The following is a 25,891-nucleotide window of genomic DNA, read 5'->3' on the forward strand; positions in this document are numbered from 1 at the left end:
GGAGTAGTTGGCCAGGGACCGTGTACCATTCGTTCGCCTCGCCGCGCACTCGGCTGGGTTCTCGCTCGGGAGTGGCTTCTAGACTATTTGATTATTCGATAGACTTCAGGGCTCACTCAGCGAAATGCCTAGACGTCGTGGCTACCTGCGGAACAAATATCGATTCCATAGAGTTCCGAATCGCTCAATGTAGAGTTCCGGACCCTTCCTAGCAACATGTTCGCCTTTTTCGATCATGCTTGGCAACAGTCGGCGGCCCAGCAAAGAACAATGAGTTGTTGTATCGTAATAGAGCGCTTGATGCTCTAGTATTCTAGTGAATACCAAGGATGAGACGGTCCACGGATGATCGACCTGACCGGAGTTAAACCGCCATTCCGATGGCAATTTACCTGCTGGAGCCAGGGTGCCGTTGCCGGATCGTTATCTGCGGATTGAAGTAACACCGACTGCCGCAGGGACCATATTGCCTCTACTTACCGCCTTTGTTCCAGCATGACGTAAAGGCCATCATGCTCCGCACAGGGCGGATGCTCCTTGTTGACATCTACAAGAATCCCGTTCTATAGTCCTATATTTTCAAATCAAATTGAAGCTAAACACGAAATAGTAGTCATTGGCCTTAGGCTTAATTGCACTTTCAAAATGACTTCCGGTCTCCTTACGCTTTCGCGCACCTCTGCAGTCGGAATTGGCCTGGGTCTCGGGCTGTCCTTCTCGCTCCTCCATTCGTCTCCCTTTCGCACAGCACCCATGAGATGCGATTACGCAACCCCGAGTATCGGCTCTACAGGGCCCGGCTGGACCGCGTCCCATCAAGATCCGTTAAGGAAGCAGGGAGCGGCTCGGGAAAGCGGTATCATGACTGCATCGAACATGCGACAGGTGAGCATGGGAAGCGTCCTTGGCCTTGTTGTTGGAGTTGGATTAAGGGCATTCTCGCGGGTATTCGTGGTCCTTTTTGGTATTGGGATCATATTGGTCGAGGTGAGTTGTCTGGATTCCAGACGCGAGACTGTTTGCTGATGACTGTAGTGGGCTGCTTCCAAAGGATACAACATCTTGCCTACCCGCCAATTGCAGAAATATGTGAAATCCGTCAATCTCGAGAAACTGATTTCACGAAATGTACCCTTCAAGGTTACTTTCGGCGCAACAATGGCCCTGGCCGCTTTCGCGCAGTTTTAAGCCCTGTGCTGTGTGGATAGTTCGCTTCATATGTGCCGGATCATGGGTTAGACAAACAAGATTTACAGGGTATCATAGATTTTCCGCTCACACACGGATATAATATTATCCCAGAACAAGGTCTTCCAAAACTCCTTCCATCTCATTGCGGGACAGCGGGACGCTCAGTATTTCCATCCCACTGGCATCCATCCGCGAGGTAATCATCTGATGGTCATGAAACTCCTTCAACAGCGTGCGGAACATCATCTCGGAAGATGCGATAAATTCTTCGGAGGCCTTCTGGTATAATGCTCGGAACTCAATCCCAATCTCATCCTTCGGCCCGTCAGCTGCCCCATCAACGTTGTCCATATCATCCTCCCCATTCAAATCTTCGTCCATCATCGACAGCAGCTCCGTAAGCAGCACTCGGTACAGGTTCTGCGCGTTCTCAGGGAGACTCTTTAACACAAACTCGACACCCTCTTTGCCGCCCACACGCCGTCCCTTCCGGCCAAGAAGGTTATGCACTTCTTCGACCACATCAAACTCAGCATCAAATGGTGTGAATGTCGTGCAGTCGTGGAACACAAAATTGAATTGATCCCTGAGACTGATATCCCACATTAGCAGGAAGTTGGGGGTGTCTGCGGTTACAAGCAGATGTATCCTTGGCGTAGCTGCAAGGCGGGCAAGCAGAGCTTGATTTGTAGCACGCCGGAGGGAGGGAGCATCAATAGAGTTGATAAAGACGGTAATTGGATCTTGGTCAGGCCGGGACCTTAGAGCGGACTGCAGTAATTCCAGGACCTCCACTGGTTGAGCTCCCATTTTAGAAGGAATGTCGGCGCCGAGGACAGCGGTGACGATAGTAGCAAAAATGGATCGGATCGATAGGTTCGGAGTATGTCCATTGACGATCACGACAGATGGAGGAGTCGAGCTGTGTCTGCGATAGAGCCAGTCCGCGAAACTCTGAGTGAGGCGACGTTTTGAGCCGTACCCATATAGACAGATATTAAACCCCTGAGAGAATTCAAAATTCCATTGTGGGAACGACCTGCGATGGACATCATTAAGAAAGGCCGTCTCCCGCTTGCAAGGGTCCTGGTAGTTCGCGTGCTTATCAAAGTACTCCTCGTGGGTCAGCAAATTCACTTTGTTCAAGTTGTTGTTGGACGTCCGAGGGGGCCCAGCACGGTTCTGAAAGAAGTATCGCTCGTGCGGCGGCAGATCCCCTTCAGGAGTGGGAGAACGCTTGTTTTTTGCCCCTTTGGGTCTTCCGGCACGACGTTTCGGTGCCGGCTGTGTCTTTTCGGTCTTGTCTTGCTTCGGCTCAGTAAATTCCGGCTCCACTGTTTCAACAACATCATTTCTTTGCCTATCGGTCGTATCCGGTGCGTCTTCATCGGCCAATATCTCCTCCGCTAGCTGATCGCCTCCGTCCCAGGAATCCTCAACCTGGTCGAGAAGTAACTGAGCACTTTTCTTCTTCGCTGAACGATCAGCGCGTACTTTCGTTGGAGTCGATGCCCCTTTATCAATTGTGGATGTTGAGAATAGAGCCTTTGCTTTTGACCGATTAGATGGCGTTCTGAGTCCGGACGCTTTCAACGTTGCTGCTGTCTCAGCGGCTGGCTTTTGGGGTGTAACCTTCACTCGCTTCGACGGAGGTGGCTCAGGCGATCCTTCGCCATTGACGTGGCCATTTGTTTTCGAAATCCGCTGCCGCTTCGGCGTCGAGATAGAGGGCTCGTCGTCAACTTCTGGGTGCTTCCGTTTCATTTTAGCTAATGCTGCAGGAATCTGTGGAGAGGAAAGTAGCAAGGTACCATTGCTGCAATGCGCAAGTTAACAACTTGCAAGTTGAAGGGCACAGACGCACGGGGCCTCGGGACCTGGAAGGAAGCTCCTTCTTGGAATGTGAATTGACCTCTGAGCTCTTTCCGACTTTGTTTCCAGGTCTCGATTTGCGCGCGCCTAGAACGCTGACTTCCATTTCTAGTTAGGGCCAATTGTTTCTCCGGGTCCCGCGATATCGGAGGCGGAGCGGGATTTATATCGCACAGCTCTGCTGATGGCTAGATAAATAGTGCCGACAGTTTTGTTGGGGATATACACCGGCATTGGCTATATTCTTTCGGGAGGCTACTTTCTAACCGGCTATGGACATATCGTCCACATTGCCTTGAGGGAATTAAGAACTGAGTCGCAGATCGGGCTCCAAAATTTGAGTCATCGAGAGAGGTACTTATATCCTCCAGATCTCTGGGCTTTGCTATTGAGCTGTTTTCCCTTCCTTTCCTAAATACCGTCCAGCTGGGCAGCCCATGGCTCCTTCCGCTCAATCCACAGCCGCAATGGCTACATTCGCCCGTATGGTGAAGGGCCAGGTGCGCTGCTACTCGGCACCCGTGGACGCCGCTATCCCAGCCAGCAAGCGCAGGTACATTCCCACATCGGGCACGTATCCGAAAGGATTCTCTGTCTCAGGCACCCACGTTGGCGTGAAAGCATCCAACACCAAGTTCCCAGACCTTGCGCTCATCACTTCTGAGACGCCGTGCTCCGCGGCCGCGGTGTTCACAACAAACAAGTTCCAGGCGGCCCCGGTGCAAGTTAGCAAGAAGATCCTCAATGCGACCCAGGGTCAAGGGATCCGATCTGTTATTATCAACTCGGGCTGCGCGAATGCTGTTACCGGCAAGGGTGGCCTTGAAGATGCGATGAGCATGGCCACAAAGGTGGATGAGTATACTGGTGTCGCCGAGAACGGGACGCTCGTTATGAGTACGGGTGTTATTGGGCAGCGGTATGTTTCTCACCCTCATAATCTGCAAATTGGTTACCAACAATTTCCAATCTTTTTAGTCTTCCTATCTCTAAGATCCTTTCCAAGATTCCCGAAGCCACTTCATCGCTTTCATCAACTCACGATGCCTGGCTTACCACCGCCCGTGCTATCTGCACCACGGACACCTTTCCCAAACTCCTCTCCCGAACATTCACTCTTCCCTCCTCCCCTGGTCGCACCTACAACATTGCCGGTATGACTAAAGGCGCGGGCATGATCCACCCGAACATGGCAACGCTTCTCGGCGTCATCGCCACAGACGCACCAATTGTCCCTTCAGCCCTGCAATCGCTGCTCAAGACCTCTGTCGCGCGCTCTTTTAACGCCATCTCCGTCGACGGCGATACAAGCACCAACGACACCGTTGCGATCCTGGCCAACGGAGCTGCAGGCGGCGCACCGATCAATAGCACACAGAATGACGACTACGTCGTCATGCAGGATATTCTTACCTCGTTCCTTCAATCGTTGTCGCAGCTCGTCGTGCGAGACGGCGAGGGCGCAACTAAGTTCGTTACCGTCCGGATCCAAAATTCCCCTGATTACCCCTCTGCGCAGCTCATTGCGTCGACTATCGCAAGGTCTCCGCTTGTTAAGACGGCGCTGTACGGCCGTGATGCGAACTGGGGGCGTATTCTCTGCGCCATCGGTTACACGCAGGGTGTTGCGCCGGGAACTGTTGTGCCTGAGCGGACGAGCGTTAGCTTCAAGCCTGCTGATGGGAGCCCCGTGCTCAAACTCCTTGTGAATGGAGAGCCCGAGCAGGTGGATGAGGAGCGTGCTAGTGCTATTCTCCAAGACGAAGATCTGGAGATCATCGTCGACCTTGGTGGTGGTGAGAAGGGTGAATTAGGTGGCGAGGAAGGTGTGTACTGGTTCTGCGACTTCAGCCATGAGTACGTCACTATCAATGGTGACTACAGGACTTGATTGGGTATATAGGTATAAGATTGGAGTTACATAGCGATTGATGCAAGGACGTCTCACAAAGACTCTCAGCGTTGGTAATAATACAAGCCAGAGGGGCTTCTGAAAGATTTATCTAGAGTTACAAACCAGCTCGGTTTTATGTACGGTTATCGCTATTTTCCAAAGCGAAGCAAAATCAACCTCTTGAGATGCGAAGAATCTTCCCATACATTCACATCCGAGAGAATACATCCAAATATTATTGCCTGAGCCACAACGGTTCACCGCCTGGAAACGCGAATAAAGTTCAAAGATGTATAAGCCCACATCTTGTATTGCTTATGCAACTCATCAAGCTGAAGAAACGAAGAAATGACCAGGAAACCCAGTCTAGTTGCCCGGGACGAGGCCCTTGAGACCTCCGCCGATATCGCCCTCACGAGCGGCAATCTCGAAGTAGCCATAGATAATACTGCGCGATTTTGTTAGTGGCTATGAAGAAGAAAAAAGGACGATGTGCTTACGTGACGGCAAGGAGAATACCAGTACCACTACCGAGAGCACCGAGAAGGTCAGAAGCGACGGACAGAGCGCCAATGCAAGCACCACCGAAAGCGGCAGCAGTGGGGATGATACGCTTGAGCTCCCTGTACATGCTCTGTTCACGGTGACCAGCCATGACGAGACCCTGGTCCTTGAGCTGCTTAGCGACATCACGAGGAGCAGAGCCAGAGACCTCAATCCAGGTCTTGGAGAACAGGGCACAGGCAACGAGCATGAAAGTGATGTAGACAGCTGTGTGGATAGGGTCAAGAAGAGCCTCGCGGAAGTTTAGAGGAGGAGACATGTAGTAGGCGACACCAGATGAAGCGTGGAGCTGGGCAGAACCCTCACGGGGCTCCCAGACACCAAGGAGCTTGACAAGGATGTTGTCGGAGAAGCGGGAGTACAGCATCTGGCTGATAAGGAAGATGTTGGAGCACAGGGCAGACTGGAGCATAATGGGCATGTTGGAGGTGTAGAACAGGCGAACGGGGTAGGAACCACGCATTCCACGCTGGCGGGAAGACTTGACGGGGATCTCGACACGGAAACCCTGGAGGTAGATAACGGCGGCGAAGACGACGAGGGTAGCCAGCAGGTTCATGACATTGGGAAGGTTCTGGCGGTAGAAGGCCTCGCGCAGAGCACGCTGCTTGTCGGACCAGGTGAAAAGGAGGTGGAAGAGAGCGATGATGGCTCCCTCGAATTCAGGGCCACGACCAGTGTTGATGGTGGTTGGGGAGAAAGCTTTCCACACAATGGACTCGCAGATGTTAGTCGCAATAAAGAGAGAGATACCGCTACCAAGGCCGTAACCCTTCTGGAGCAGCTCGTCGAGCAAAATGACGACGAGACCAGCAACAACCAATTGAACGATCAACAGAACACAGATACCAGCACCTAGGTCGCTGGGCTGGCCGTAGAGACCAGTTAAGACGTAGACACAAGCCTGGCCGAACGAGAGAATGATAGCGAAGAGCTTCTGAGCGGTCTGGTAAAGCTCACGATCGGTCTTGAGGTCAAGGTTGACGTCAATGAGGTGGGTACCAGCAAGGAGCTATTCAGGCGCAATTGAGTCAGTAAATCACAATGCTTTGAAAATCGATTGTACGGCTTGCAAATCTTACCTGGAAAACCATGCCGGAGGAGATGATAGGGGTGATACCCAATTCCATCAAGGTTCCCCGGTTACTGGCCAGCATCATACGAAGCCAGTAGAGGGGATCCGATGTGTCAGAGGAGACAATACCATACAGAGGCATTTGGCTCATGACCAAGAAGATCAAAAGAGTCAACTGAAGGTATCAATGAGCTCGCTGAATCTCGCACGGCGGCCACCAAAGAACTTACCCCAGTCCACATCAACTTCTGGTTGAAGGGCACCTTGGTCTCGGGAGCTGCCACCTCCGGAAGGAGGGGCGTGAAAGGCTTGATCAGATCAAGAAAACGGACTATTTATAAATGTCAGTACTGCTTCTAGATTGAGGCAATTCGGAGACCAGCGCGCAGAGTTGCTTTTGCGATCGAGTGTGAACTTACGTCCGCTCATTGTGGTCACCTCCCAGCTGGGTCGAAGAAATGGGTATCAAAGTAAAACGGGAGAAAGTAGCTGGTATGTTGCCAGCTGAAGGAGTGAAAGGAAGAATTGAAGAGGGAGGAGAAATTGAATTGAAGAAAGTAGCGACGTGGAAGGGAAGGGGTGAGGGAGGAGTTGGAGTTGTAGTCGCCTCGCTGGCCACTTTCGAGTTTCGCTGCCCCAGCCACGCTAAACCGCTTGAGGCCACTTGGTCGCTTCCCCCCGAACGGAGCTTGACCCTGGGATCGCGCGATCTATGGAGAAATAGTATAGTAGTCTGGATAGGCATAGCATAGATTGATTCTATCATAAATATATCGCTCGTTATGTTCATCTAAGTACAGTTTTCCTATCGTACAATATCCGGCTTAGTGTCTGGAAAACAGAGCACAAGGTATTTGTACAGTAACCATAAGGTCAAAACGTAAAGTATCATACTAAAGTGGAAGCGCCAACTTGCTATGTTTTTTTTGTCCCCTGTCAAGGCCCAACGAGGCTTAGGCAGTCATCTATGACCATTTCCAGCTCACCTAGTCGTGTCTTAAGGCCTTTGTTTTCCTCTTTCAGGACGCCCATGACGCTCCAGGCTTCAGATGAAGGCACACCATAGCATATCCTGCACTTGGAGGAATTGCCTGTCCACGCGCTAGTAATACCACTGGATGCGAGTCCTTTTATGACTCTATTATAGGCAGATTCGCGAACTGGCGGCGTAGGTAGAGGTTTAGACTCTCTCTGGCTGGCTTGTACGGTGGCAGATGGCGGGGCGGGAAGAGTGGTTTGTGAGACGTTTGGAGACGCTGTGATTGTTGAAGGGGGCGATTCGAGACCCTCCCGGCGGGAGAACACACTTTCCGCTTGGCTCTCATCGCCCGATTCGAAGCCTGAATCACTGGGGATGGTGCTGTTGCTCTGGCGTTTCAAGTTCCACTTAGGGGCGTGGAGTTCAACCGCAATGTCCGAGGCGCTCTCGACGTCAGCGCTCGATTTGACTAGCATAACACTTCTTCGGGCCTCTTCTTCTTTACGGCGCAACTGCCTCTCCTGTTCAAGCTCTTCCGCCATGGCCATCATGGCCTTTTCCTGACGGAGGACCTTCTCCGCCATTCCATCCAGCTGGATTTTCAGGTGCCCGATGCGCGTTTTTGTTTCCTCGAGCTCCTCCTGTTTCTCGGTCTTTACGCTGAGCGCTTCATGTAGGGCAAAAGTTCGCTGTTTATAGGCTGCCTGCAACCGTTTAATAACATTTTCTGCATTGTCTCGCAATGCACTAAAAGCTTCCTGGTCACTCAGATTGTTCGAGCTGGGAGGGAACAGCGCCGCGCCTATATCGAGGTTCAAGAACTCATCGTCCGCAGGTTCGGGAAGATCCAGCCTACTTTCGCCTGGACGCATCCGGCCGAAAAACGAGAAGGGATTTGTCGACGTCACTTGTTTCAGAGGGGACGATGCCGTCATGCGTTTCTGTGATCGGCTCGTGAAGGTCGGCGTGGTATATGAAGGGATATACTGTTCTCCGGTGCTAGAGTCGTCCATGCTCGTTGACTCCGTTTCAATAGATTTCCGGTCCTCTTGTCGGTGCAGGAGTCCCACGTTGACCTGCTCGGACTTCCCTTGAAACAAACCCGTCAAGAATCTCGCGCCGACCTCTAGCCTCTTCCTGGCGAGATTCTCGTTCGAGGGAACCGGACGCGTTCGAGTATAGTCGAGGTCTTCGAAACTGTGGGACTGGCCGCCGAACAGCTGCCCAGATGTCTGCCGAGGATTGCGCGGTCGGATAATCTCAGTGTTTGCCCGGCGGTGGGAAGACATGTACGGGATATGCTTGTTTTCCGGACGTGGGAGCGACGTTTGTGAGCTCGGGGTTAGAGCACCGGCACAGGGGTCTATGTGCGACAAACGTTGATCAATGTATGGTTGATGATTGTCTTCTTCCGTGGAAGGAGAGACCAGTCGGGTCGAGGGTGGTATCGAGCTGGGGATTGTTGGCGTGGCAGCCGCTGAAGGGCGCTGTGGTTCAGCTAGCATTGTCAAGCTGGACCTTGACTGGTCAGCAGAAAAGGCAGCTTCGCCTGGAATGGAAACGGAATGCTATAAAGTCGGGCCAGCTGGGACGAGAACTGGAATGCCACGTCGATGGGGAGTCCAATCCGATGCAGTCACGCACTTGAAGCCTGCCTGAGGTAGCCCAAAGGAAGAACGTCAATTCAAGTCCCCTATTTAGAGATGAACTTGTCTTGCAACGCTGCGGGGTGATGAATAGAGGTCGTGTTGCAATGACAGAACCGTTTGAAACACTACTGAGGGGCAAAGGGAAGTTTCAGTTAATTAACCCCTATCAAGACAGACGTCAAGGGGGAAAGGAGTCGTGGTCGAGGTCAATGAAACGGCGCCAAGCGATAAACTAACGATGGTGGGTTGATCCGCACGTGCCGTCAGGGAGTCCACAGTCTTGTTGACGTCGAGGATACTCCCTATTCGAGTCTCAGCTAATGATCTGGTGTAGGACGAAAGTGACGGTCATAGGTTAGTTCAATAGATTCCAGGCAACTTTCAAGATTCAGATGCGAGAATATCACGAGGCTGGTATAACTTTTGAAAATGCGGTGGCTGAACGAATCTCGTTGCTCGACTTGCTCCACCGAATGCTGGGCCAACACGCTAAACAGAAGCTCAGACACTAACTTTGATTGGGCCCGATAAGGAGCGTTTGGTCTCTTCTCGAGTGAATATTGCCCCAGCTGTTTCGAGTCCAGACCTCGCCGAAGCGTGAATTATACATGAAACCGCCTTAATCTTAAGCTGAGCTTGCGAATTCCGCCCGTTTAGGGCTGTCTTCTCTTTGGTACTACGAAGGACTCTCCGTACTTAGAATACTCAGTCATCAGCCATTTGTATCCTTCAAGATTTCTTTAGCTCTTTTGAAGCTATCAAGGTACTCCAAGCTTCGAGTGAGATAACGACGTATCAACCTATAATCCACCACGAAGTCATATGACTCTAGAGGAATTCTTACATCATACAACCAATACCACTGGGCTGGGTAAGTCATATAGCATTTACCTGGCGTATCTAGGGAGTAATTAGATATCATCGAATGATCGGATTAACCCCGTAGACCCTGATCTGCTGCTATGTTTGGCTTAATGTCCATGTCCACATCCATGGAATTTGACGTAATAAGTCAACGCCCGCTTGCATACTCAGTCCCTCTGGAGACTCAACCGACCTAGTTTGCAGCAAGAGTGTGAGAACGGGTTGTATTATCAGTATGGTTCGCGATCTCCTCGCGACGGTCGCGTCCTTTCCTAATTCCTTGGAAAAATACCAATCCATGTGAAGATAGAGCCCACCGAGTGACAGGTTCACTGAGTTCGTGATGAATACTCGATGTCGGCACTGGATTGTGCGCATAGGTCTTGGTCTCTCACCAAGCAGAATATGGAGGTCATATTAGATGCTCTGCACCGCAAGGCGGCAGTGAATTGGACTGGAAAGCCCATGAGTTTGGGAGGTGGCTCCTTCTGGGAGAAGCCCTGGCCTGTGAGGATACAAAGAAAGTACCTGGAGCTGGCCGGCTAGAACTCCCGTCGTAATCAACGCTAGCTACCTTTGACGAGTCCCATTCTACAGTGACCGTACATAGCGGCATCATCCGACGGGATTGCCGGATGAACAACCAGAAGATTTGAGGCGAACTGAGAACGGAAAGAAGCCTCGCTTAGTTGCCTCCCGGCAGGAATCTTTATCTATAGCGGAGCTCTTACGGTACCCGTGTGGTATATCCCCAGAAGTCCAGGTTTCTGATTGGCAATGTATACTGACGGTCCCAAATCACACTGACCTCTCCCACGAAGGCTAGAGCTTTGGCTGGCCGGACGCTCAACTGGGATTTGAGCCTAGAGCTGGAGACGTTCGAAGACTGTTTTGACTAGGAGCTACAAGGTCGGAGATGGATTTTGCAACAGTTGGATGGTATGGCAGCGTTGATGGCTCAATGCTTTTCCTCGCCGTTTATTGAAAATCACAGATATACCTGTCCGAGGAGACGAACAGACAAGCCCTGATTGAACATGATCTACCCTTGATAAGTTATACGTACTCTTGCTCTATGAATGATATCTCTAGTTGAACTGCCCACTGACAAGGAGCTTATCTTAATCGTGAATGAAGGCGCTGATACAGCGAGACCCTGAAGGTTTGAATAGAAGATGCTCCTAGTTTTATGATCATTGGGAGCCCTCACAAGGCGAATCAATCAGATTATAGTCGGTCCATGTGGAGAGACAATGTCCATATCTGCTAGATACTCGTCCAGTGGCATATTTTCAATTTGCAAGCTGCGATTGAAGACGCTCCATCATACTGTCAATAAGTCATCCTGGATAATATAGACCTGGTGATTATCGACAGCCACATATCTCATCGCTTTACCGTGTATTTTTCAGCTCTGCATTCAGGTATGCTGCTCAAACAACATTCGCCTACTAGCCAGCTGTTATTGATGTCGTTAGTGACGTTGTCTGTCTCTCAGTTGACCTTTGATGCTGCTTAGTAATGGCCAAGGCCCTTGCTTTCGTAGCTCATGAAGCAGGTTCAACATTTACAGCAGACAAAACTCTATTTTAAATTCAGTCACATGGAAGCTCGGATCGCTGTAAGAGTGCTTGATTGATGAGATCCTACTGCAATTTAGGCTTTGTTTTCTAAGGGTTGCCGAAATGCCTCGCGAAACCTCTAATCTGAAATATCTCTCCAATGCGCTTGCAACCCCGGAACAATTGACGAGCTCTTCCTCAGCCATCGACGGTGTTCCAACTGATTTGGAGACATCCGTTCGCTTTGCCGGAACTCAGCTTACTCAGGCTGCTGGTGTTTTACTACGATTGTCTCAGGACATCATCGCTCAGGCTATCGTGACCTTCACTCGTTTCTGGCTGGGTCCAGAAGGAGGAAGTCTCCGGATATATTCTGCAAAGGTATACTATTCTCGTCCGGTATGCGAGAAGGAGCCGTCGCTGATCTTGATTCGTGAGTAGGATGTCTCTGCCGCCGCCCTTTACTTGACAGCGAAGCTCTCGTTTCAGCCGACTTCTCCGCGTTCTATTTTGACTGTTTACACGTTTCTTCTAGCAAAAGAGGCCTCTCCTTTATGGTTCGTGAACCCGAAAGGATCGCCGAATGAACCCATTCCTACACGCTATCACCTTACCGAAGGCGGATACCAATCCCAACGTCAAATTCTCCTCCGTATCGAGTCAGTTATCCTACGCACACTGGGATTTAACACGCACGTGGCTTTACCTCACACCATCACCCTAACCTACCTTCAGACGTTAGGCGTCTCATCACCGGAGGTTGCACGAAGAGCATTCGAGCATCTCAACTCGAGCCTTCTCTCCCCGCAGCTTCTTTATGTCACGCATCAGCCAAATGCCCTTGCGGTAGCCTCCATCTACTTAGCGGCGCGAGAGAGAGGAGTAAAACTTGTTGATGGAGAGTGGTGGGAAGTGTTTGATGTGGACCGGGAGGACCTAGGGTTCCTGGTTGTCGGAATGCAGAGTATGGAGGGGTTTGCGCGAGCAGAAATGGAGAAGTGGAAGGGTCGCACCGTTCCGCTGGATGTTGGAGAGGTAGAGGCCGAGATTGAGCGGAGACAAATGCTGGAATCTGGAGAGTGAACGGACAATTTTCCTAAGAAAACCCCTATTAGCCTAAGGCTTGCGACAAGGCCCTGCGTCGCGCCATTATTCGGCTCTCAAAAAAGAGGCAGAGAAGCCGGTGCCAACTCGGTCCGCATCCAGCGTCTCACTTCGGGAATAATCGCCAGGCGATGATCTTGGATTGTGGACGCTCTGGAAAATCTATCCTGCGCAAGAAAGAGTTGGGTAGACGGTAGATAATATCCAAGCCGCGTCCAAACAACATTTATTCAGTCCTCAGATCAAGACAGAGGCTGAAAGATTGCATCAGTCACACATGAACACAATACAATCCATATATGAACTAATTTGCAATCAAGAGCATGTGCTTTGGTAACGAGACGTAAGCACATGACCTGATGAATGGGCTTAGTAGATGATGTACTTCGTATCTACCCCGCGTGCTCCAGGCTACTACCGCGACCGCCACATTGATCTTCTGATAAGCTTCTGGCCTTTTAACACTCTCGCAAGAAAACCTGCTAGAACATCCAGCAATTCCCATTATTTCGTCGGCTGCATGTGCATCAAGACCTGAAAACGAAGCAAGCCTAAGATGAACATCCTCCACTCGACATTATCCACCTGGCGTGACCGCCTCGCGCCCGTCTCACGAACGTCTACCTTCCGCACTACCGGCCAGATCACACCTGAAGAATTCGTCCTTGCCGGCGACTATCTTGTTTACAAGTTTCCATCCTGGTCGTGGGGCGACGCCTCATCACCCTCAAAGCGAGTCTCGTACCTCCCCCCGGGTAAGCAGTTCCTGGTGACGCGCGGGGTACCTTGCCACCGCCGACTGAACGAGAATTTTGCCGGTGATGCACATCTCGACGATGAGATAGTCAGAGACTTTTTATCTGGGGGTGCGGAGGATTCTGATGGAGGCGGTGATGATAATGATGGATGGTTAAGGACGGGTGGGGGTGGGAAGCGCCATGAGAGTACGATTCGCGATGTGAGGACCGTAGATGAATCAGGAAAAGAGGAGGCAGAAGTGGAAGAAGAAGAGGATATTCCGGATATGGAGGATGATGATGACGAGGAAGCTATCATCCGCGAGCCTGCGGGGACATCGAGCACTACTCAGTATGATTTTCGTGATCTTTTTGTGGTGCTGGTATACTGACAAAATGTAGGCCTACCCGAACCTACAACCTATACATCACCTACTCCAACTTCTATCGGACCCCCCGTCTCTACCTATCCGGCTACCTGTCGCCGTCTGAGCCGCTGCCGCCCAAGCTGATGATGGAGGATATCGTTGGCGACTACAAAGATAAGACCGTGACACTGGAGGACTTCCCTTGGTTCGATGGGAGTCTACAAATGGCAAGCGTGCACCCATGCCGCCACGCCTCAGTCATGAAGACGCTCCTCGACCGTGCCGACGCTGCCCTGAAGCTTCGCCGCGAAAAGATTAAGCAAACAGCTGCGTCGTCCTCACCACAGGAAAAAACTAAGCTTGCGCAGCCGGAGAGTGGACTTGAGGGTCTTGTCGACGACATTAAGGGTCTTTCCCTTGGTGACGCCCAGAGGCAGGGTCAGGGCGATAAGGGGCAGGCGGGCGGAGACGAATGGGAAGTTCTCCAGCATGATGAGGAAGAGGAGGTTGCAATTCGAGTGGACCAGTATCTTGTCGTGTTCTTGAAGTTCATTGCCAGCGTGACGCCAGGTATTGAGCATGATTTCACCATGGGGGTATGATATCTGTGGTAAATTGAGATGCGTTGCTTCTGTGTTTCAACATTTCTTGGAGTTCATGTTTTCTCGCCTGGTCTAGGCGTTACGGTTATTAGGTTGATAAATGATCGATACGATCGCAAAGACAGTATTGCGTTAATAACCACACATTTCTATTCTTGCTCAGCTAGAGGCCGATGTCATAAATCGTGCTGTTTAACGTCCGAGTCATACAATATGTTGGCATGGCCAAGATTCTACATGTCTGCAGTGGGAAGATATCGCAGTGGCCTGATCAACGGCCTCACGCAGCCTCCTGACAGGCCCACGGCATCCTCCGAAGTAATTGCGAGTTCATCCCGCTTCGTGATGATTATATCTTGGCAATAGAACCATGTCTGGGTTCATCATTCCATAAGCTATAAAATCTTAGGTTCCGGCCTTCACCTTCACGCATCTCGTCACCAACTCAGCTTTCCGTCCACAACTCAACAACACCTACACACAATCGCTTCAAACTACAATCGATGCCAGAATCTCCCTTTCTGCTCTTACCCCCCGAGCTCCGCCTCCAAATCTACTCCTACGTCCTTGACATTCCAACCCCCTACACAACCCTAACCCAACATAGCAAACCTTTGATCGTGATAAACGACACAGGCAACAAATACACTACGCGCGCGATTTATCGCTCGCTGCACATCTCTCCAAACTGGGTCGGAATCAGCAAGAGTGAAGGCCCAAATGAACGAAGTAAAACGCTCTCTCTCCTGTCTGTCAACCGCCAGATCCACGCAGAGGTCGAACACTTTCTCTACACTTCACACACGCTCTTCTTCCTCAATGGCTTTGACCTGGATCATCTAGGCGAGTTCCTGGATACGCTGTCTGCCACGGCGAGATCTTGCATCCGGTCTATCGGGTTCGAGGTGTACTTGTTCGTGCATAATAGTCCCGGCCCAGTCAAACGGGGGTTCAGGCAGTACGAGCGTGCCGCGAGAGTTGTCAGAGAGAAGCTGCCGAATCTGAGGGGCGTGGTGTTCTACTTTGACCCGTGGTTTTTAGCCTGCTGTGGAGATGCTGGTTTTGGGCCTTGGTGTGACGAGAGAAGTGTGCTGGCGAGGGGGGTTAGGTATCTGCTCAAAGTGTTCGGAGGCATTGAGCCCAGAAATAAAGACAACGACAAGTTAAGGGCTAGGGTCGAAATGGATTTGCACTTTTTGCCGTCAAGTGCGATGTTCAAGGTTCCTGGATTGGAGCAAGGGCATGCAAAGAGCTTGGTTAAGGTGAGCTGATTTGGGGTAGAGGTGAGTTCAATTTGATCTTCTCCCATAGATGAAAATATAGCTAACATTGAGAAAGCGGTCGTCTCTACCAAGAACGCAATGTGTTGACACTGATCATTGAAGGCGACTTCAGGTACATCCAAGTTACACTGCTGCCTTTGCGGGCAAAGCTAACCACTAACTAGGCTGTTCGCGACCGGCTCCATGACTTGCATAACCAGTCACCCAGATCAAGGAAATTGGTGACTTTCACGAGTACTGTTACGGGAAACGAACCCACCCCTACCTGATTGTCTTCATTGGTGGCAGGTATAAAGCAACGAACCATGATTTCGAGCTCGGCCAAGGCATCCACCTACACCACAAGAATAAACCTCAAGCACAAGTACAAGCGGGGCGAAAGAAACACCGAAGATCAAGCCTGTGGCTGGGTTGGGGGGGCACGAGCTGCAGGATGACGTTTCGAGCATTGCGGGAAAAAGCCGCCAATATGTAGGGAGCCGTGTGTGGAAGACTTGAAACTTCCCCGGTCCCCGCAGTTCCATCTGTATGTCAATCTTATGGATCTCTGTCCCGGAAACTTCCTTGGACTGGTTTGGTACACCCGGCACGGTTCATAGGACATGCGAGAAGCCAGGCTAGGTGGGGGTTGCTTTTGCAGCGCGCGATTATCATGCAGGATGACAGAACAATGATATAGTTGCGATGCTGAACAATATGGTGCCATACGGGGCATTGTCTAAGGTATTCTGCAATAACCAAGATCCAAGGAGCCTGCTTGCATAGTAGGCCCATGGATTATCGTGTCAAGTCAGTCCAAATAAGAGATGTGCGAAACTCTGGTGATAAATAACTTGTGAGCAGGAGTATACCAACATAACGTCATGGAGGAGCAATTCATTGAAGGCCCCCACCCTATAGGATGCGGAAACAGATTTTTGAAAATCAGAGTGTGCTCGGAGTATAGATGATCTTGAGTTGATGGTATATAATGCGCTGTATACCCCTCTGCATCGTTTGCTGCTTCTTACTCTGCCCGGACTGGACTTTGGCACCTGCGATCTGTATCCATCTAAATATCTGCTAGTTCTATTTATCAGTGCATCAATCAGTTCTGACAAAGCACTGTTCTTTCTGCCTGATTGCCTGCTGTGAACCCAAAGGCTGCAGTCTAGTGTTGAATGCTGCGCCCACTTGTCCCCGTGTGTGTGGCCAGCTCCTAGACTGCTCCCACTTGGTTCCTGGTGATTGAACCACGGTCCCAACCTGCCCAGCGTTCCATCAATACGGACGACGGAGTAGTAGCGCGAGCTGGGGAAGCCGGAGACGGTCTCCACCATCAGCGTCAATCGTTGCTCTTTCCACACCGTCTACTGACCGTCTGTCAGTAGTGCAGACCAGATAAACCAGCCATCATCCCTTGATGAGGGGCAAATAACACCCGACCCCTGGCTTGTCTCAGTCACAAGCCCCCCGTCCACTTTCAACCTCGACAGACGCTACGAGCACAGTCATGAAGTCAGCGACCGCCACCAAAATTCCGAACGGGCATGGCAGCCTCTACAAGGAGGTGCGCTTCTCGCCCACCAGCACACCGATTAAACGGTCGCACTCGGTGCCAAACGATCACCCCACTTTGAATCTGAATCTCGGCCACAGGCGCTTGGAAATGGCAAAGGAGACACTCCCGACGCTGGCGATCGGGTACCTCGAAGCATCACGGTCACTGCTTGAACGCCAGCGCATTAATTTCGATCGAGAGCGGATTCTTTTTGCAGAAGAACGGCAACTGTGGGAGAAAGAGCGGGAATTGCTGAAGACCAGGATCACAGAACTCGAGGCTTTGTTGAAGAGTAGAGGCGTTGCGACGGCAGCTGCGGTCGGCGCAGGCATAGTACCGTCTACGGGCGTTCCCTCTACGAGTAGTCCTGCGCAGGTATGGGAGGGATCGAGTCCCATGAGCCGACCTACGAGGGTCTTCCCCGACGAAGAAAAACCAGAAAGCCACCTGCATTTACCTTCGGTCTCAGAGCAAGGGGCTCCTCAGCCCTCCCTAGACGCCGCACTCTCGCCGAAATCTCACCCAACCGAACCACTAGCGACCATCCCCGTACCTATCGAGAAGCTCGATAGCAGCCTCGACGGCATCACCCTCAAATCAACAGCGCTGCCTCCAGACGTCGTAGCCCGGGTCATGACGCCACCATCCCCCTCATCCCGCGAGCCATCGCCCACCTCCGCTTTACAGGAAAGAGAAAGGCCGTCCATGGACCGCCGCAGCAGCGTAAAGCTCAAGCTCTCAGATCTAGGCCCACCCGAGACCAACCTCGTACGGGACGCTGGTCACACTCCGATGGTTGTCATCGATCGTGACTTGGATACAGCACAGGGGTCACCTGGGGAGATGGGCCTCGCCGAAGATCCCCTTGATCCACCTGCTACCCGGTTGCACCAGCCTACAGAACGCGCTGACTCATATTTTGAGGGGGTGGTGGATTTGCCAGATGATCCGGCCCTCCAGGGGCCCTTATCCCTGGTCAATGAAAAGAGACACGACGATAACTTTTTGCAAGAAGTTGACATGAAGCTCCTTGGTCAGGCGAAGCGGATTTTAGGGCACAGGCAGAAGGAGGATGAGGACGAGGCGGAACTTGACAAACCCTCTGGTCAGGGTCAGGGCGAGGAGGTCCCAGAGATCAAGTTCAAGAACACAACGAATTTTGGCACTGCATTTGGACAGTCCATGTAATGGCCAGGAGATTGTTTGTTTTACTATATGGTGCCCTGAATTCACTCTGTTCTTCTATCTTGTTCGGCCTAATTATACCCTACACTCTTGTCTTGACTGAGTCCACCATAATGATTGGGATGATGTATGTACACACAGAATAAACGGATTTGATGCATTGAGATTTTGTGGTTCGGGCTACCTCATCCCTTCCTCATCTCTCACCATGGTATAGCACCTGACTATATCACTAGCCAGTCACCACCCCCTTCACTCCTTACATCTGTCTCAGCTCCGTCGCCAGACCTAGCACATGTATACAGAGCAGCAGCGGCCAATCGCTCTTGATGAATTTTTCCTGTGTTCGTTTCCTATGGAAATACGCTACGGAGAAGCCCGGGGAGGGCTTACTGTCTAGGAAGGCCTTGGAACGGAACAAAACCCTTGTATACATTAAGAGATTAGGCTCTGGAGACGGGGCTATATAAGGGTCATTCTGAGGCCTCTTTGCTCGCACTTCCTAAACACTCAGTCTTTCATTCAATCATCCATATATACCTTCTAAATACTCTCTACATTCCTTCAGATAGAACTGGTTCAACCTCGGCCACTCACTCGCATCATTTCATTTGTTTCTTCATCGATACATCCAATCTTCACCAAGATCACTCATTCCTACCGGCTTATCTCACATCAACAGCAACCATATAATCCCTCGAAACCCACCTTCAACATGCAATTTCTCCTGCGCCTCCTCCTCACCACAAGTACCGTCCTCTCCATGCCAGTCAACAACCCCGCTCTAAGCCGCAGGCAATTCAACTCGAACTCAAATCTCGACACATCCACAAACACTGGCACAAACACCGCTGTTAGCATCCCCGACGGACCAGTCTACAACGATCACGACTTTTTTACAGGCACATATACCGAGAATACCGACGCCAACTCAAATCCAGGGGACGAGATCGGCTATACAGAAGCCGGCTCAGATATCAACATCGCTATACCTGATGGTCCGTCGCTAAATCTTGGCAATTATTACGAAAATACGTATCAGGAAAGTTATCAAGAGGACTACCACAAACCGGAGACAACACCAGTTCCTATCCCTCAGGTAACTGAGGAACCTGGAGAGATTCCGACGCCGTCGCTCCCTCTCCCCCCGCCTCCAACTTCGGTGCCCCCGAGTGTGGATCTCTATACGCCTGTTCCTTTGCCCCCGGTGGAAACAGGGGAGAGTGAAACTGATACTCCTATTCCGGAGACCGAAGACAATACTGTGATTGATGGACCGGAAAAGCCCGTTGAGGAGGAGATCGAAACGTGCCCTGTTCCAGAACCTGGGCCTGCCCCCGAGGCCGAGACTGAGATCGTGAACGAGCCTCAAAACCCGGTTCAGAAGGCAGCGGAGTCAGAGCCTTGGCCTGTGATGGAGCCGAACGCTGGGAAGAGCTGTTCTTGTGCGTGACTGCGCCAGTGCTGACGCTGAACGTCGATAGAACCTGATCTAGGTTGATTTGAATTTGCTGGTTACTGCTAATTTCTGTCCTGTATGAGTAGATGGATTTATTCATCCTGGCGTTCGATTGTCTATTATCATCTATATTGGTGTGAAAGGTGCAAAGGTATATGGTTGATTGGACCTTTTAGGGTATTGATGGATTTATACGGACTAGATACTTAATAATAATGGTAATTACTTTAATGCGTTGAATGGTTACCACTTCATCATCTACACGATTTTCTCTATTCTTAAATTACGTCTAATTAAGTCGTCCAACTACCTCAAAGAAGCATTCAAAGTAAAAAGCGAACATCAAGGAAATTGATGAATTGCCCGTATAGCTAACTAACCACTAAGACCACACTAAGTCCGTCTATATACCCCCAACAACCAAGCCGCACGTAGAACAGCCAAACTCCACGCCATACCCACACTATCCCTAATAACATTGAGCTTGCTTCCGCCAACCTCGCGCCAGTCAACAGGGACCTCCGCCACAGGGATGCGCGCAAACTCCGCGAGCATGAGCATCTCGACATCGAAGATCCAGCCCTCGGAGTGCATGTAGGGGACGATGGCGGGCAGAGACGCTCGCGAAAACAGCTTGAATCCACACTGGGTGTCTTTGATCATGGCGGTTTTCGCGGGTGTAAGGAGCCAGAGGATTAGGTGGAATGAGTGCATGAGGAAGTTACGTAGTTTGGAGCGCTAGATGCAATTAGATATGGATGGTTTGGTCAATTTGGGTGGTTTTCAACAGGACATACCTTGACGACGGCGTCGCTCCCGACCATGTGAGCGCGGGATCCGACGGCTACGCCGCGGCCGTGGCTATCTTCGACTTCCTGGCATGCGGTAACGAGCTTGCCCAGGTCTGCAAAATTGGTTGCACCGTCGGCGTCGGCGAAAATCACGTACTGCCCGCGGACGTGTCTCATTCCGTGCGTGACGGCTCCGCCCTTGCCGCGGTTCTTGGCCAGGGTTACAACGCGGATTGTTCCGGGCGGGATGTGCACGCCCTCTCGAGGTTCAGGCGTCCAAGGACCGGCGTGGCCCTTTGGATGTAACGAGAGTTGGTGGTCTCGCGCGAAGGAAAACGCCATCTCCTCCGTGTTATCCGTCGATCCGTCCGATACGATAATGATCTCCCAGCCTTTTCCGTGCGGTGTAGTCTCTGTGTTGCTATTCGCGATTCCGTTTGCGTGTCCGTTGGCGGCTTTCCGTTGCCGCAGGGGTATCCCTTCGCTACGACTGCTCGCCAAAGTTCCATACATTCGCTCTAAGTAGTTCACAGCTTCCTCCAGCATACCTCCCAGTCGGTCCTCCTCGTTATAGGCCGGAACAACAAGAGACATGAACAGCTCAGCCTCCCCAGGGTCGGCCTTGTTGGAGCCTGGACGTTGCCACGTTGGTAGAGACTGTGGTTCTGTGATCGATCCATCTTTCGAGATAGTGCGGTAGGTTGTTTCTTCGGGGAGGGGTTTTCGGGGGATTGGGGCAACTAGGGTTAGGAAAGCGTAGAACTGCTGGAATTAGTAAGGTTGAAGTAATTCGCTGGAGAGTACGTACAGAAACAAACACGCCAGCCAACGTAGCGCAGATCGCGGCTATGATGATCGAGAGAGGTACGCTGGTGAGAAGCTCAGCGCAGTGCACGCAGATACCAGCCCAGTCCGTTACCGGCATGGTGAGCTATTAGACGTCTGAGAGATCAATTGCAAGGTTGAATAGGGAAGTATGTAGGTTTGAGCAGCTATAGAGCTCTCATGGGATGATGACAGCGCGCTCCTGGCCGGCCATGCGACAGGAGTTGCCGGAACGTAATCAACAGGGAAGAGGTTTAACGCAGAATGCAATGACCATTATGGATTTCAATGCTCAATATGAGAAGATGGGTAGGTGAGGAGTGACGAGTGACGAGTTGGCCTGTTCCTGTCGCCAGCTTGTCCTTTCGGGGGCACCGGGGAGGTTGGCGGGCCGTGAGGTTCCCCACCGCTAAGGACGGCAAGGCTTAAGCACTCTAGCACCGCCACGCTGAGGAGTATACTCCGCATTGCACGTAAGCTGATGACGGAACACTTAGTTACGACACAATGGTATTATATATATTATATTTCTGCCTTGGCTACGGATTGAGACGTGTTTATATCGACTATCCCCAGAAATTCTTTCACTGCGCAGTTGTATCAATCCAGGCATCTCACGACATTCCTCGCCTGTTAACAACGCGTCTCACTTCATCATCTTGTAATGAAGGTGACTGTCCGGTGACTCCGTTTAATCCCCACACCACTTGATCATTTATCCAAGTTTCATATTGGACAAATCCATATTGTGTGTGTTTGCACACAATTGGCATCTTTGGGAATGGCATTCAGGTGCTGATGTGCCCTGAGAGTTGCGATCTCTTCGTGCAGGGAGGTAGATAGATGATCGACTGTTGGAGTGATGCAATACCTGAAGTTCGTTATGTATCATACATTTCCAAGTTTGATTCCGTTTGTAGACCTTTGCCGTAAAATGGGCTGTGTTCCCGAGCCATCTTATCCAGGTCCGACGCAAACTCAGTGGCCGCGAACCTCCGAGAAGCCGCATCATATGTCATCCAACGGTTGAACTATGCATAGTTAGTACATTGTCGTCATCGGTTAGATCCATACGCACCTTAGCAAGCCTAACCCCAAGCCATAAGCATCTGTGCATCCGCGAAAGGTCTCGAGACGGTGGTTCAAGATTTCGGCCATCATCGACAGTTGGGGCTTTGTCAAAAAAGTCCGTCGGGTATAGATTCTGGCTCCAAACTTGACCGCGAATCAGGAAGTCCTCGAAAAGCCATCTATCGTCTCCTTGGCTGGGGAAGTTGATTCCTTCGATAAGAGTAAAGTCGGTGAAATTGCGGGTTAGGGTGTTGAGGAATGTGGCAATCTGCTGCCATGGTACTATAACCTCGACTCGCTTCATGCTAGTTGGTGTCCGGGCCAGGCTCCAAAGGAAGGCCAGTGATGCGTGGAATGACGGGTAAACGTTCTTGTTGCCAGTTTGATCCAGCATGATCGACAACGTTTGAAATGTTAAACAAGCGGCGTTAAAGACCACAGACGAGATGGTGTCCGAGTTCCTAGAAGCCAGGAAGTCGGCCTCTATGGTCTTGAGATCTCCCACGGGCGTCCAGAATCGGTGAGAGGCAAAATAGATATCATCCATAGACTTTGACTGGGCAGCATTTGTGAGGAACTCGCGCGGTAGAAGAGCATTGGGCCCTCCATATTCAAGCACTGCGGCGAAATTGCAGGACGCGATGTAGACACCCTGAGCTTTGAAGGTAGGCCCCAGTCGACCGATATGCAGTTCCAGAATTGATAAGAAGTCAAAGCATGCGCGCTCGAACGGGTTCCCCAATTCGCCTTTGAATAGGTAACCATGTGCAGCCACAAAGGCTGCTACGATCTCTTTAAGACCGCCCAGGGTTTCTGGAGCATTCAGAACTGGATTGAACAGATGAAGTATACTATCCCTAGTGCCGCCAAATGGATGGACACAAACCATTGATTTTGTGTAGTAGAACAGCTGCTGCACAAAATCGGGGCGGACCAGTGGCGCAAGATGATGTTGAATCCTGCCAACGTCGGGATTCTTATCGGCAGCTTTGTTGTACCAGTGCCTTGCAATTTCAGCCCAGCCTTCGCGCTCACGGATGTCGGCGTCTTCGACGAGCATGCGGTATCGTGACAGATCACCAAGGCATTCAAGCCAAGTGTCTTCAAATTTGGGCACGAACTCTAAAAAGACGGTCATGTAGCCGTACGCCAGGTGGAAAAATGCCAGTATCCTCTCTAGGGAGCCAGGAAGTCGGTGCCGCAGCAACTCAAGCAAAGAATGGATGCCGTATCGCCACAAGCGACTAGGCATGGCGTATTGCTCTGCTAGACGGTTGACGCCGGGCCCCGCTGCCTGTTGTTGGGAAGCTAAGAAAAAAGCGTGATATTCCTCGAGTAGGACACGATGTAGGCTGACCAACATCTGCCACTCTTGCTGAGATAGTTCGGTATTCTTCTGAAAATGGTGCTTGAATAATTCTATGCATTTCTTTTCCGCCATGAGTATTCCGGAATAGATGGCTTGCGTTTCATTTCTCAATTCCTCTTCTGTCAAAGGTTTAGTGTCTACCTGTAGCAAGAGCCTAGAAGATGCTGTACCTCCGTCAGCCGCAAAAACCCCTCCAGCTGGCCGCTGTTCGTTGCTCAAACGCTGCGCGGACTCCTGGCCGTAGCTCGAGTCTTCTGTCGGCTGACCGGATACGCGAGAGAGGGAGCCGATCTCATTCTGCCTGGCGACCCCGGTGACCGGGAATCGTCCGTCGTTTGAACCGGAGTTCGAATGGAGTTGCTGGTGCTGCAGCCGCGATGTGCCACCGTCAGCACTGCCAATATCATCTGTCGAGTTTACAGAATACCGAAGCCGAGACTCGCTGCCCGCGCTTGCTTTGCCTGTCCAGCTGTCCGCTCCGGGCCGGCTGACGGGGCGACTGCGCGGAGCTACTGAACGAGATCCCTGGGCTTTGCGTGGCGGGCGAAGGCCCTGGCGAAGATGTGAGGCCGCAAGCTCAGCGACGTTATCGCTTGCCGCATTGGAGTTTAACTCATCAGTCCTCGTATTGGTATATGAGAAAGTAGCAGAATATTGAGCGCGATTAGAGTTCATCGATCCATCTTCCGACGCTAATGCCATGGGCGTCCTCCTGCAGATCAGGGTTAGACAGTTACCAGCCTAGAAATGCTCCAGTTCAGCGGACGCGCGTTCACTCACCCAGGCGAGCTGCTCCCTTCCAGTGCCGCATCCGAGCCCGCGGTGGCCGCCGGCTGTTTGGCATTAAGATCGCGATCTCCGCTGTGCCGGCGTCGCACTGGGAGCGTTTCCCTACCAGCACTGACACTCTCGTCGCTCATTGTTTAGGTTGACCCAAGTACTGGAACGCGTCATCTGATTGATCAGTGTCTGACCGCCGAGTGGACGAAGAGTGGTATGAAGGTTGCCGGAACATGTAATCAAAGTCACATGCGGGCAAATTACCCAGGTGAGAGATGCTGCGCGGGATGGATCCTGATGGGAAAGTGGGGGATATTGAATCTGAGAAAACAACGAGACGAAGGTAGTGTTTTAGCGGGATGGGGATGACATCAATCCAAGCTGCGCTGCAGCTGGGCACCAACTTACCTGCAGAAAGGACTTCGAAGAAGCATCAGAGGGAACAAAGCAGGGACTGTAGATTCGATTGGCGGAGATGCAGGCATTTAAGATGATGAGTTAGGCAACTAGTAGACCAGCACCTCTGCCTAGAACACACGATGACTGGCGCGGAGTCGTTCCCGGGTCCCACTCAGCACATGGATAGAGAAGATGTTGGAATCAATAATATTTATTCCGGCTGAAGAGAATAACCACCTTGGTTAAAGACAGAAGTAAAATGCTGATGCCGTGAAATCGCTCTCCTTGATGGTCGGGGAATAAATGCGACTCGGCGCCTGACTCCTTCCACCACGGTTGCCTTGCCTCGTGCTATCAATTTTCTTTAGTTTTTTCCTTCGTGCCAGACATTAATATATTATCCCATTGATCGTTATTCAGGCTCTCCTTATCTGGCTGGAATGGGTTTCAGCGGCTCACTGTTCTCTTACCGCTTCTAGCCGCTATAAGGTTGCCTTGAGTATGTTTTATAAATACTCTTGCCTCCTCCGATCAGGCCAAAGAGGCAACCATCCCACCTGACTACTGTCAGCATCAAGTAACGTTACCTCAACTAAACCACCAGGTCTGTGCATCCCATCATCCTGGATATTAGCATCGGCAACTCAGTGAATGGCTGCCTCGATTCTTCTCCGGCCCCAGCCTGCTCGTGCCACTTGGCTTTATATCACCCCCTCCGCTGTGCACTT

The 25,891-nt window shown here is 51.3% G+C and overlaps 12 protein-coding genes across 12 annotated transcripts; 7 read left to right on the forward strand and 5 right to left on the reverse strand.

Annotated features, from left to right (window-relative positions):
• Positions 1 to 562: 562 nt before the first annotated feature.
• On the reverse strand, positions 563 to 3,100 carry BDW70DRAFT_129407 (origin recognition complex subunit 2). Its single transcript, XM_073735613.1, has 3 exons — positions 3,004 to 3,100; positions 1,036 to 2,944; positions 563 to 987 (listed from the first exon to the last, which is right to left on the reverse strand). Coding segments are annotated over exons 1-2 (1,653 nt in total). The 5' UTR covers positions 3,006 to 3,100; the 3' UTR covers positions 563 to 987; positions 1,036 to 1,293.
• On the forward strand, positions 646 to 1,188 carry BDW70DRAFT_156767 (uncharacterized protein; the record flags this gene model as incomplete). Its single annotated transcript, XM_073740240.1, has 2 exons — positions 646 to 987; positions 1,036 to 1,188. The coding sequence occupies 2 exons, from the start codon at positions 646 to 648 to the stop codon at positions 1,186 to 1,188; spliced, it is 495 nt and encodes a 164-aa protein (XP_073599419.1).
• Positions 3,101 to 3,193: 93 nt separating the features above from the next.
• On the forward strand, positions 3,194 to 5,494 carry BDW70DRAFT_129408 (bifunctional ornithine acetyltransferase/N-acetylglutamate synthase). The gene is made up of 3 exons (XM_073735614.1): positions 3,194 to 3,982; positions 4,042 to 5,405; positions 5,458 to 5,494. The coding sequence occupies exons 1-2, from the start codon at positions 3,501 to 3,503 to the stop codon at positions 4,952 to 4,954; spliced, it is 1,395 nt and encodes a 464-aa protein (XP_073599420.1). The 5' UTR covers positions 3,194 to 3,500; the 3' UTR covers positions 4,955 to 5,405; positions 5,458 to 5,494.
• Positions 5,139 to 7,179, reverse strand: BDW70DRAFT_102049 (translocon subunit SEC61). The gene is made up of 5 exons (XM_073734305.1): positions 7,016 to 7,179; positions 6,827 to 6,927; positions 6,604 to 6,771; positions 5,458 to 6,533; positions 5,139 to 5,405 (listed from the first exon to the last, which is right to left on the reverse strand). The coding sequence occupies exons 1-5, from the start codon at positions 7,023 to 7,025 to the stop codon at positions 5,324 to 5,326; spliced, it is 1,437 nt and encodes a 478-aa protein (XP_073599421.1). The 5' UTR covers positions 7,026 to 7,179; the 3' UTR covers positions 5,139 to 5,323.
• A 153-nt stretch (positions 7,180 to 7,332) lies between these two features.
• On the reverse strand, positions 7,333 to 9,710 carry BDW70DRAFT_129411 (uncharacterized protein). Its single transcript, XM_073735615.1, has one exon. The coding sequence runs from the start codon at positions 9,078 to 9,080 to the stop codon at positions 7,533 to 7,535; it is 1,548 nt and encodes a 515-aa protein (XP_073599422.1). The 5' UTR covers positions 9,081 to 9,710; the 3' UTR covers positions 7,333 to 7,532.
• A 1,875-nt stretch (positions 9,711 to 11,585) lies between these two features.
• BDW70DRAFT_102086 (putative cyclin) lies at positions 11,586 to 13,022 on the forward strand. Its single transcript, XM_073734307.1, has 2 exons — positions 11,586 to 12,031; positions 12,092 to 13,022. The coding sequence occupies exons 1-2, from the start codon at positions 11,774 to 11,776 to the stop codon at positions 12,731 to 12,733; spliced, it is 900 nt and encodes a 299-aa protein (XP_073599423.1). The 5' UTR covers positions 11,586 to 11,773; the 3' UTR covers positions 12,734 to 13,022.
• BDW70DRAFT_102091 (ATG3/ATG10 family protein) lies at positions 13,023 to 14,665 on the forward strand. Its single transcript, XM_073734308.1, has 2 exons — positions 13,023 to 13,843; positions 13,894 to 14,665. Exons 1-2 carry the CDS (start codon positions 13,311 to 13,313, stop codon positions 14,459 to 14,461), a joined length of 1,101 nt encoding a protein of 366 aa, XP_073599424.1. The 5' UTR covers positions 13,023 to 13,310; the 3' UTR covers positions 14,462 to 14,665.
• Positions 14,666 to 14,839: 174 nt separating this feature from the next.
• BDW70DRAFT_102117 (uncharacterized protein) lies at positions 14,840 to 15,935 on the forward strand. Its single transcript, XM_073734310.1, has one exon. It carries the CDS (start codon positions 14,965 to 14,967, stop codon positions 15,730 to 15,732), a length of 768 nt encoding a protein of 255 aa, XP_073599425.1. The 5' UTR covers positions 14,840 to 14,964; the 3' UTR covers positions 15,733 to 15,935.
• Positions 15,936 to 16,898: 963 nt separating this feature from the next.
• Positions 16,899 to 18,600, forward strand: BDW70DRAFT_102169 (uncharacterized protein). Its single transcript, XM_073734311.1, has one exon. The coding sequence runs from the start codon at positions 17,237 to 17,239 to the stop codon at positions 18,470 to 18,472; it is 1,236 nt and encodes a 411-aa protein (XP_073599426.1). The 5' UTR covers positions 16,899 to 17,236; the 3' UTR covers positions 18,473 to 18,600.
• A 528-nt stretch (positions 18,601 to 19,128) lies between these two features.
• On the forward strand, positions 19,129 to 19,986 carry BDW70DRAFT_102114 (putative cell wall protein). Its single transcript, XM_073734309.1, has one exon. The coding sequence runs from the start codon at positions 19,185 to 19,187 to the stop codon at positions 19,920 to 19,922; it is 738 nt and encodes a 245-aa protein (XP_073599427.1). The 5' UTR covers positions 19,129 to 19,184; the 3' UTR covers positions 19,923 to 19,986.
• Positions 19,987 to 20,297: 311 nt separating this feature from the next.
• On the reverse strand, positions 20,298 to 21,992 carry BDW70DRAFT_129418 (dolichyl-phosphate beta-glucosyltransferase). Its single transcript, XM_073735616.1, has 3 exons — positions 21,528 to 21,992; positions 20,726 to 21,481; positions 20,298 to 20,666 (listed from the first exon to the last, which is right to left on the reverse strand). Exons 1-3 carry the CDS (start codon positions 21,642 to 21,644, stop codon positions 20,322 to 20,324), a joined length of 1,218 nt encoding a protein of 405 aa, XP_073599428.1. The 5' UTR covers positions 21,645 to 21,992; the 3' UTR covers positions 20,298 to 20,321.
• Positions 21,993 to 22,041: 49 nt separating this feature from the next.
• Positions 22,042 to 25,423, reverse strand: BDW70DRAFT_129420 (uncharacterized protein). Its single transcript, XM_073735617.1, has 3 exons — positions 24,765 to 25,423; positions 22,623 to 24,696; positions 22,042 to 22,575 (listed from the first exon to the last, which is right to left on the reverse strand). The coding sequence occupies exons 1-3, from the start codon at positions 24,902 to 24,904 to the stop codon at positions 22,426 to 22,428; spliced, it is 2,364 nt and encodes a 787-aa protein (XP_073599429.1). The 5' UTR covers positions 24,905 to 25,423; the 3' UTR covers positions 22,042 to 22,425.
• Between the last annotated feature and the right edge of the window lie 468 nt (positions 25,424 to 25,891).

Source organism: Aspergillus foveolatus (assembly GCF_047715535.1).
Source record: "Aspergillus foveolatus strain CBS 279.81 unplaced genomic scaffold BDW70scaffold_6, whole genome shotgun sequence".
Classification (NCBI taxonomy): Eukaryota; Fungi; Ascomycota; class Eurotiomycetes; order Eurotiales; family Aspergillaceae; genus Aspergillus; species Aspergillus foveolatus.

What these genes read in the sequence shown, in the direction of transcription:
- BDW70DRAFT_129408 (XM_073735614.1), top strand. Translation starts at nt 3,501, where the DNA reads ATGGCTCCTTCCGCTCAATCCACAGCCGCAATGGCTACATTCGCCCGT. An exon ending in ACGGGTGTTATTGGGCAGCG is followed by an intron (nt 3,983 to 4,041) that starts GTATGTTTCTCA and finishes CAATCTTTTTAG; the next exon opens with TCTTCCTATCTCTAAGATCC.
- BDW70DRAFT_102049 (XM_073734305.1), bottom strand. An exon ending in CCTCCGGCATGGTTTTCCAG is followed by an intron (nt 6,534 to 6,603) that starts GTAAGATTTGCA and finishes GCGCCTGAATAG; the next exon opens with CTCCTTGCTGGTACCCACCT. An exon ending in GGTATTCTCCTTGCCGTCAC is followed by an intron (nt 5,406 to 5,457) that starts GTAAGCACATCG and finishes AAAATCGCGCAG; the next exon opens with TATTATCTATGGCTACTTCG.
- BDW70DRAFT_129411 (XM_073735615.1), bottom strand. Translation starts at nt 9,080, where the DNA reads ATGCTAGCTGAACCACAGCGCCCTTCAGCGGCTGCCACGCCAACAATC.
- BDW70DRAFT_102086 (XM_073734307.1), top strand. Translation starts at nt 11,774, where the DNA reads ATGCCTCGCGAAACCTCTAATCTGAAATATCTCTCCAATGCGCTTGCA. An exon ending in TCCGGATATATTCTGCAAAG is followed by an intron (nt 12,032 to 12,091) that starts GTATACTATTCT and finishes ATTCGTGAGTAG; the next exon opens with GATGTCTCTGCCGCCGCCCT.
- BDW70DRAFT_102091 (XM_073734308.1), top strand. Translation starts at nt 13,311, where the DNA reads ATGAACATCCTCCACTCGACATTATCCACCTGGCGTGACCGCCTCGCG. An exon ending in GGGACATCGAGCACTACTCA is followed by an intron (nt 13,844 to 13,893) that starts GTATGATTTTCG and finishes GACAAAATGTAG; the next exon opens with GCCTACCCGAACCTACAACC.
- BDW70DRAFT_102117 (XM_073734310.1), top strand. Translation starts at nt 14,965, where the DNA reads ATGCCAGAATCTCCCTTTCTGCTCTTACCCCCCGAGCTCCGCCTCCAA.
- BDW70DRAFT_102169 (XM_073734311.1), top strand. Translation starts at nt 17,237, where the DNA reads ATGAAGTCAGCGACCGCCACCAAAATTCCGAACGGGCATGGCAGCCTC.
- BDW70DRAFT_102114 (XM_073734309.1), top strand. Translation starts at nt 19,185, where the DNA reads ATGCAATTTCTCCTGCGCCTCCTCCTCACCACAAGTACCGTCCTCTCC.
- BDW70DRAFT_129418 (XM_073735616.1), bottom strand. Translation starts at nt 21,644, where the DNA reads ATGCCGGTAACGGACTGGGCTGGTATCTGCGTGCACTGCGCTGAGCTT. An exon ending in TGGCTGGCGTGTTTGTTTCT is followed by an intron (nt 21,482 to 21,527) that starts GTACGTACTCTC and finishes TAATTCCAGCAG; the next exon opens with TTCTACGCTTTCCTAACCCT. An exon ending in GGAGCGACGCCGTCGTCAAG is followed by an intron (nt 20,667 to 20,725) that starts GTATGTCCTGTT and finishes AATTGCATCTAG; the next exon opens with CGCTCCAAACTACGTAACTT.
- BDW70DRAFT_129420 (XM_073735617.1), bottom strand. Translation starts at nt 24,904, where the DNA reads ATGAGCGACGAGAGTGTCAGTGCTGGTAGGGAAACGCTCCCAGTGCGA. An exon ending in GAAGGGAGCAGCTCGCCTGG is followed by an intron (nt 24,697 to 24,764) that starts GTGAGTGAACGC and finishes CCTGATCTGCAG; the next exon opens with GAGGACGCCCATGGCATTAG. An exon ending in TTGGGGTTAGGCTTGCTAAG is followed by an intron (nt 22,576 to 22,622) that starts GTGCGTATGGAT and finishes AACTATGCATAG; the next exon opens with TTCAACCGTTGGATGACATA.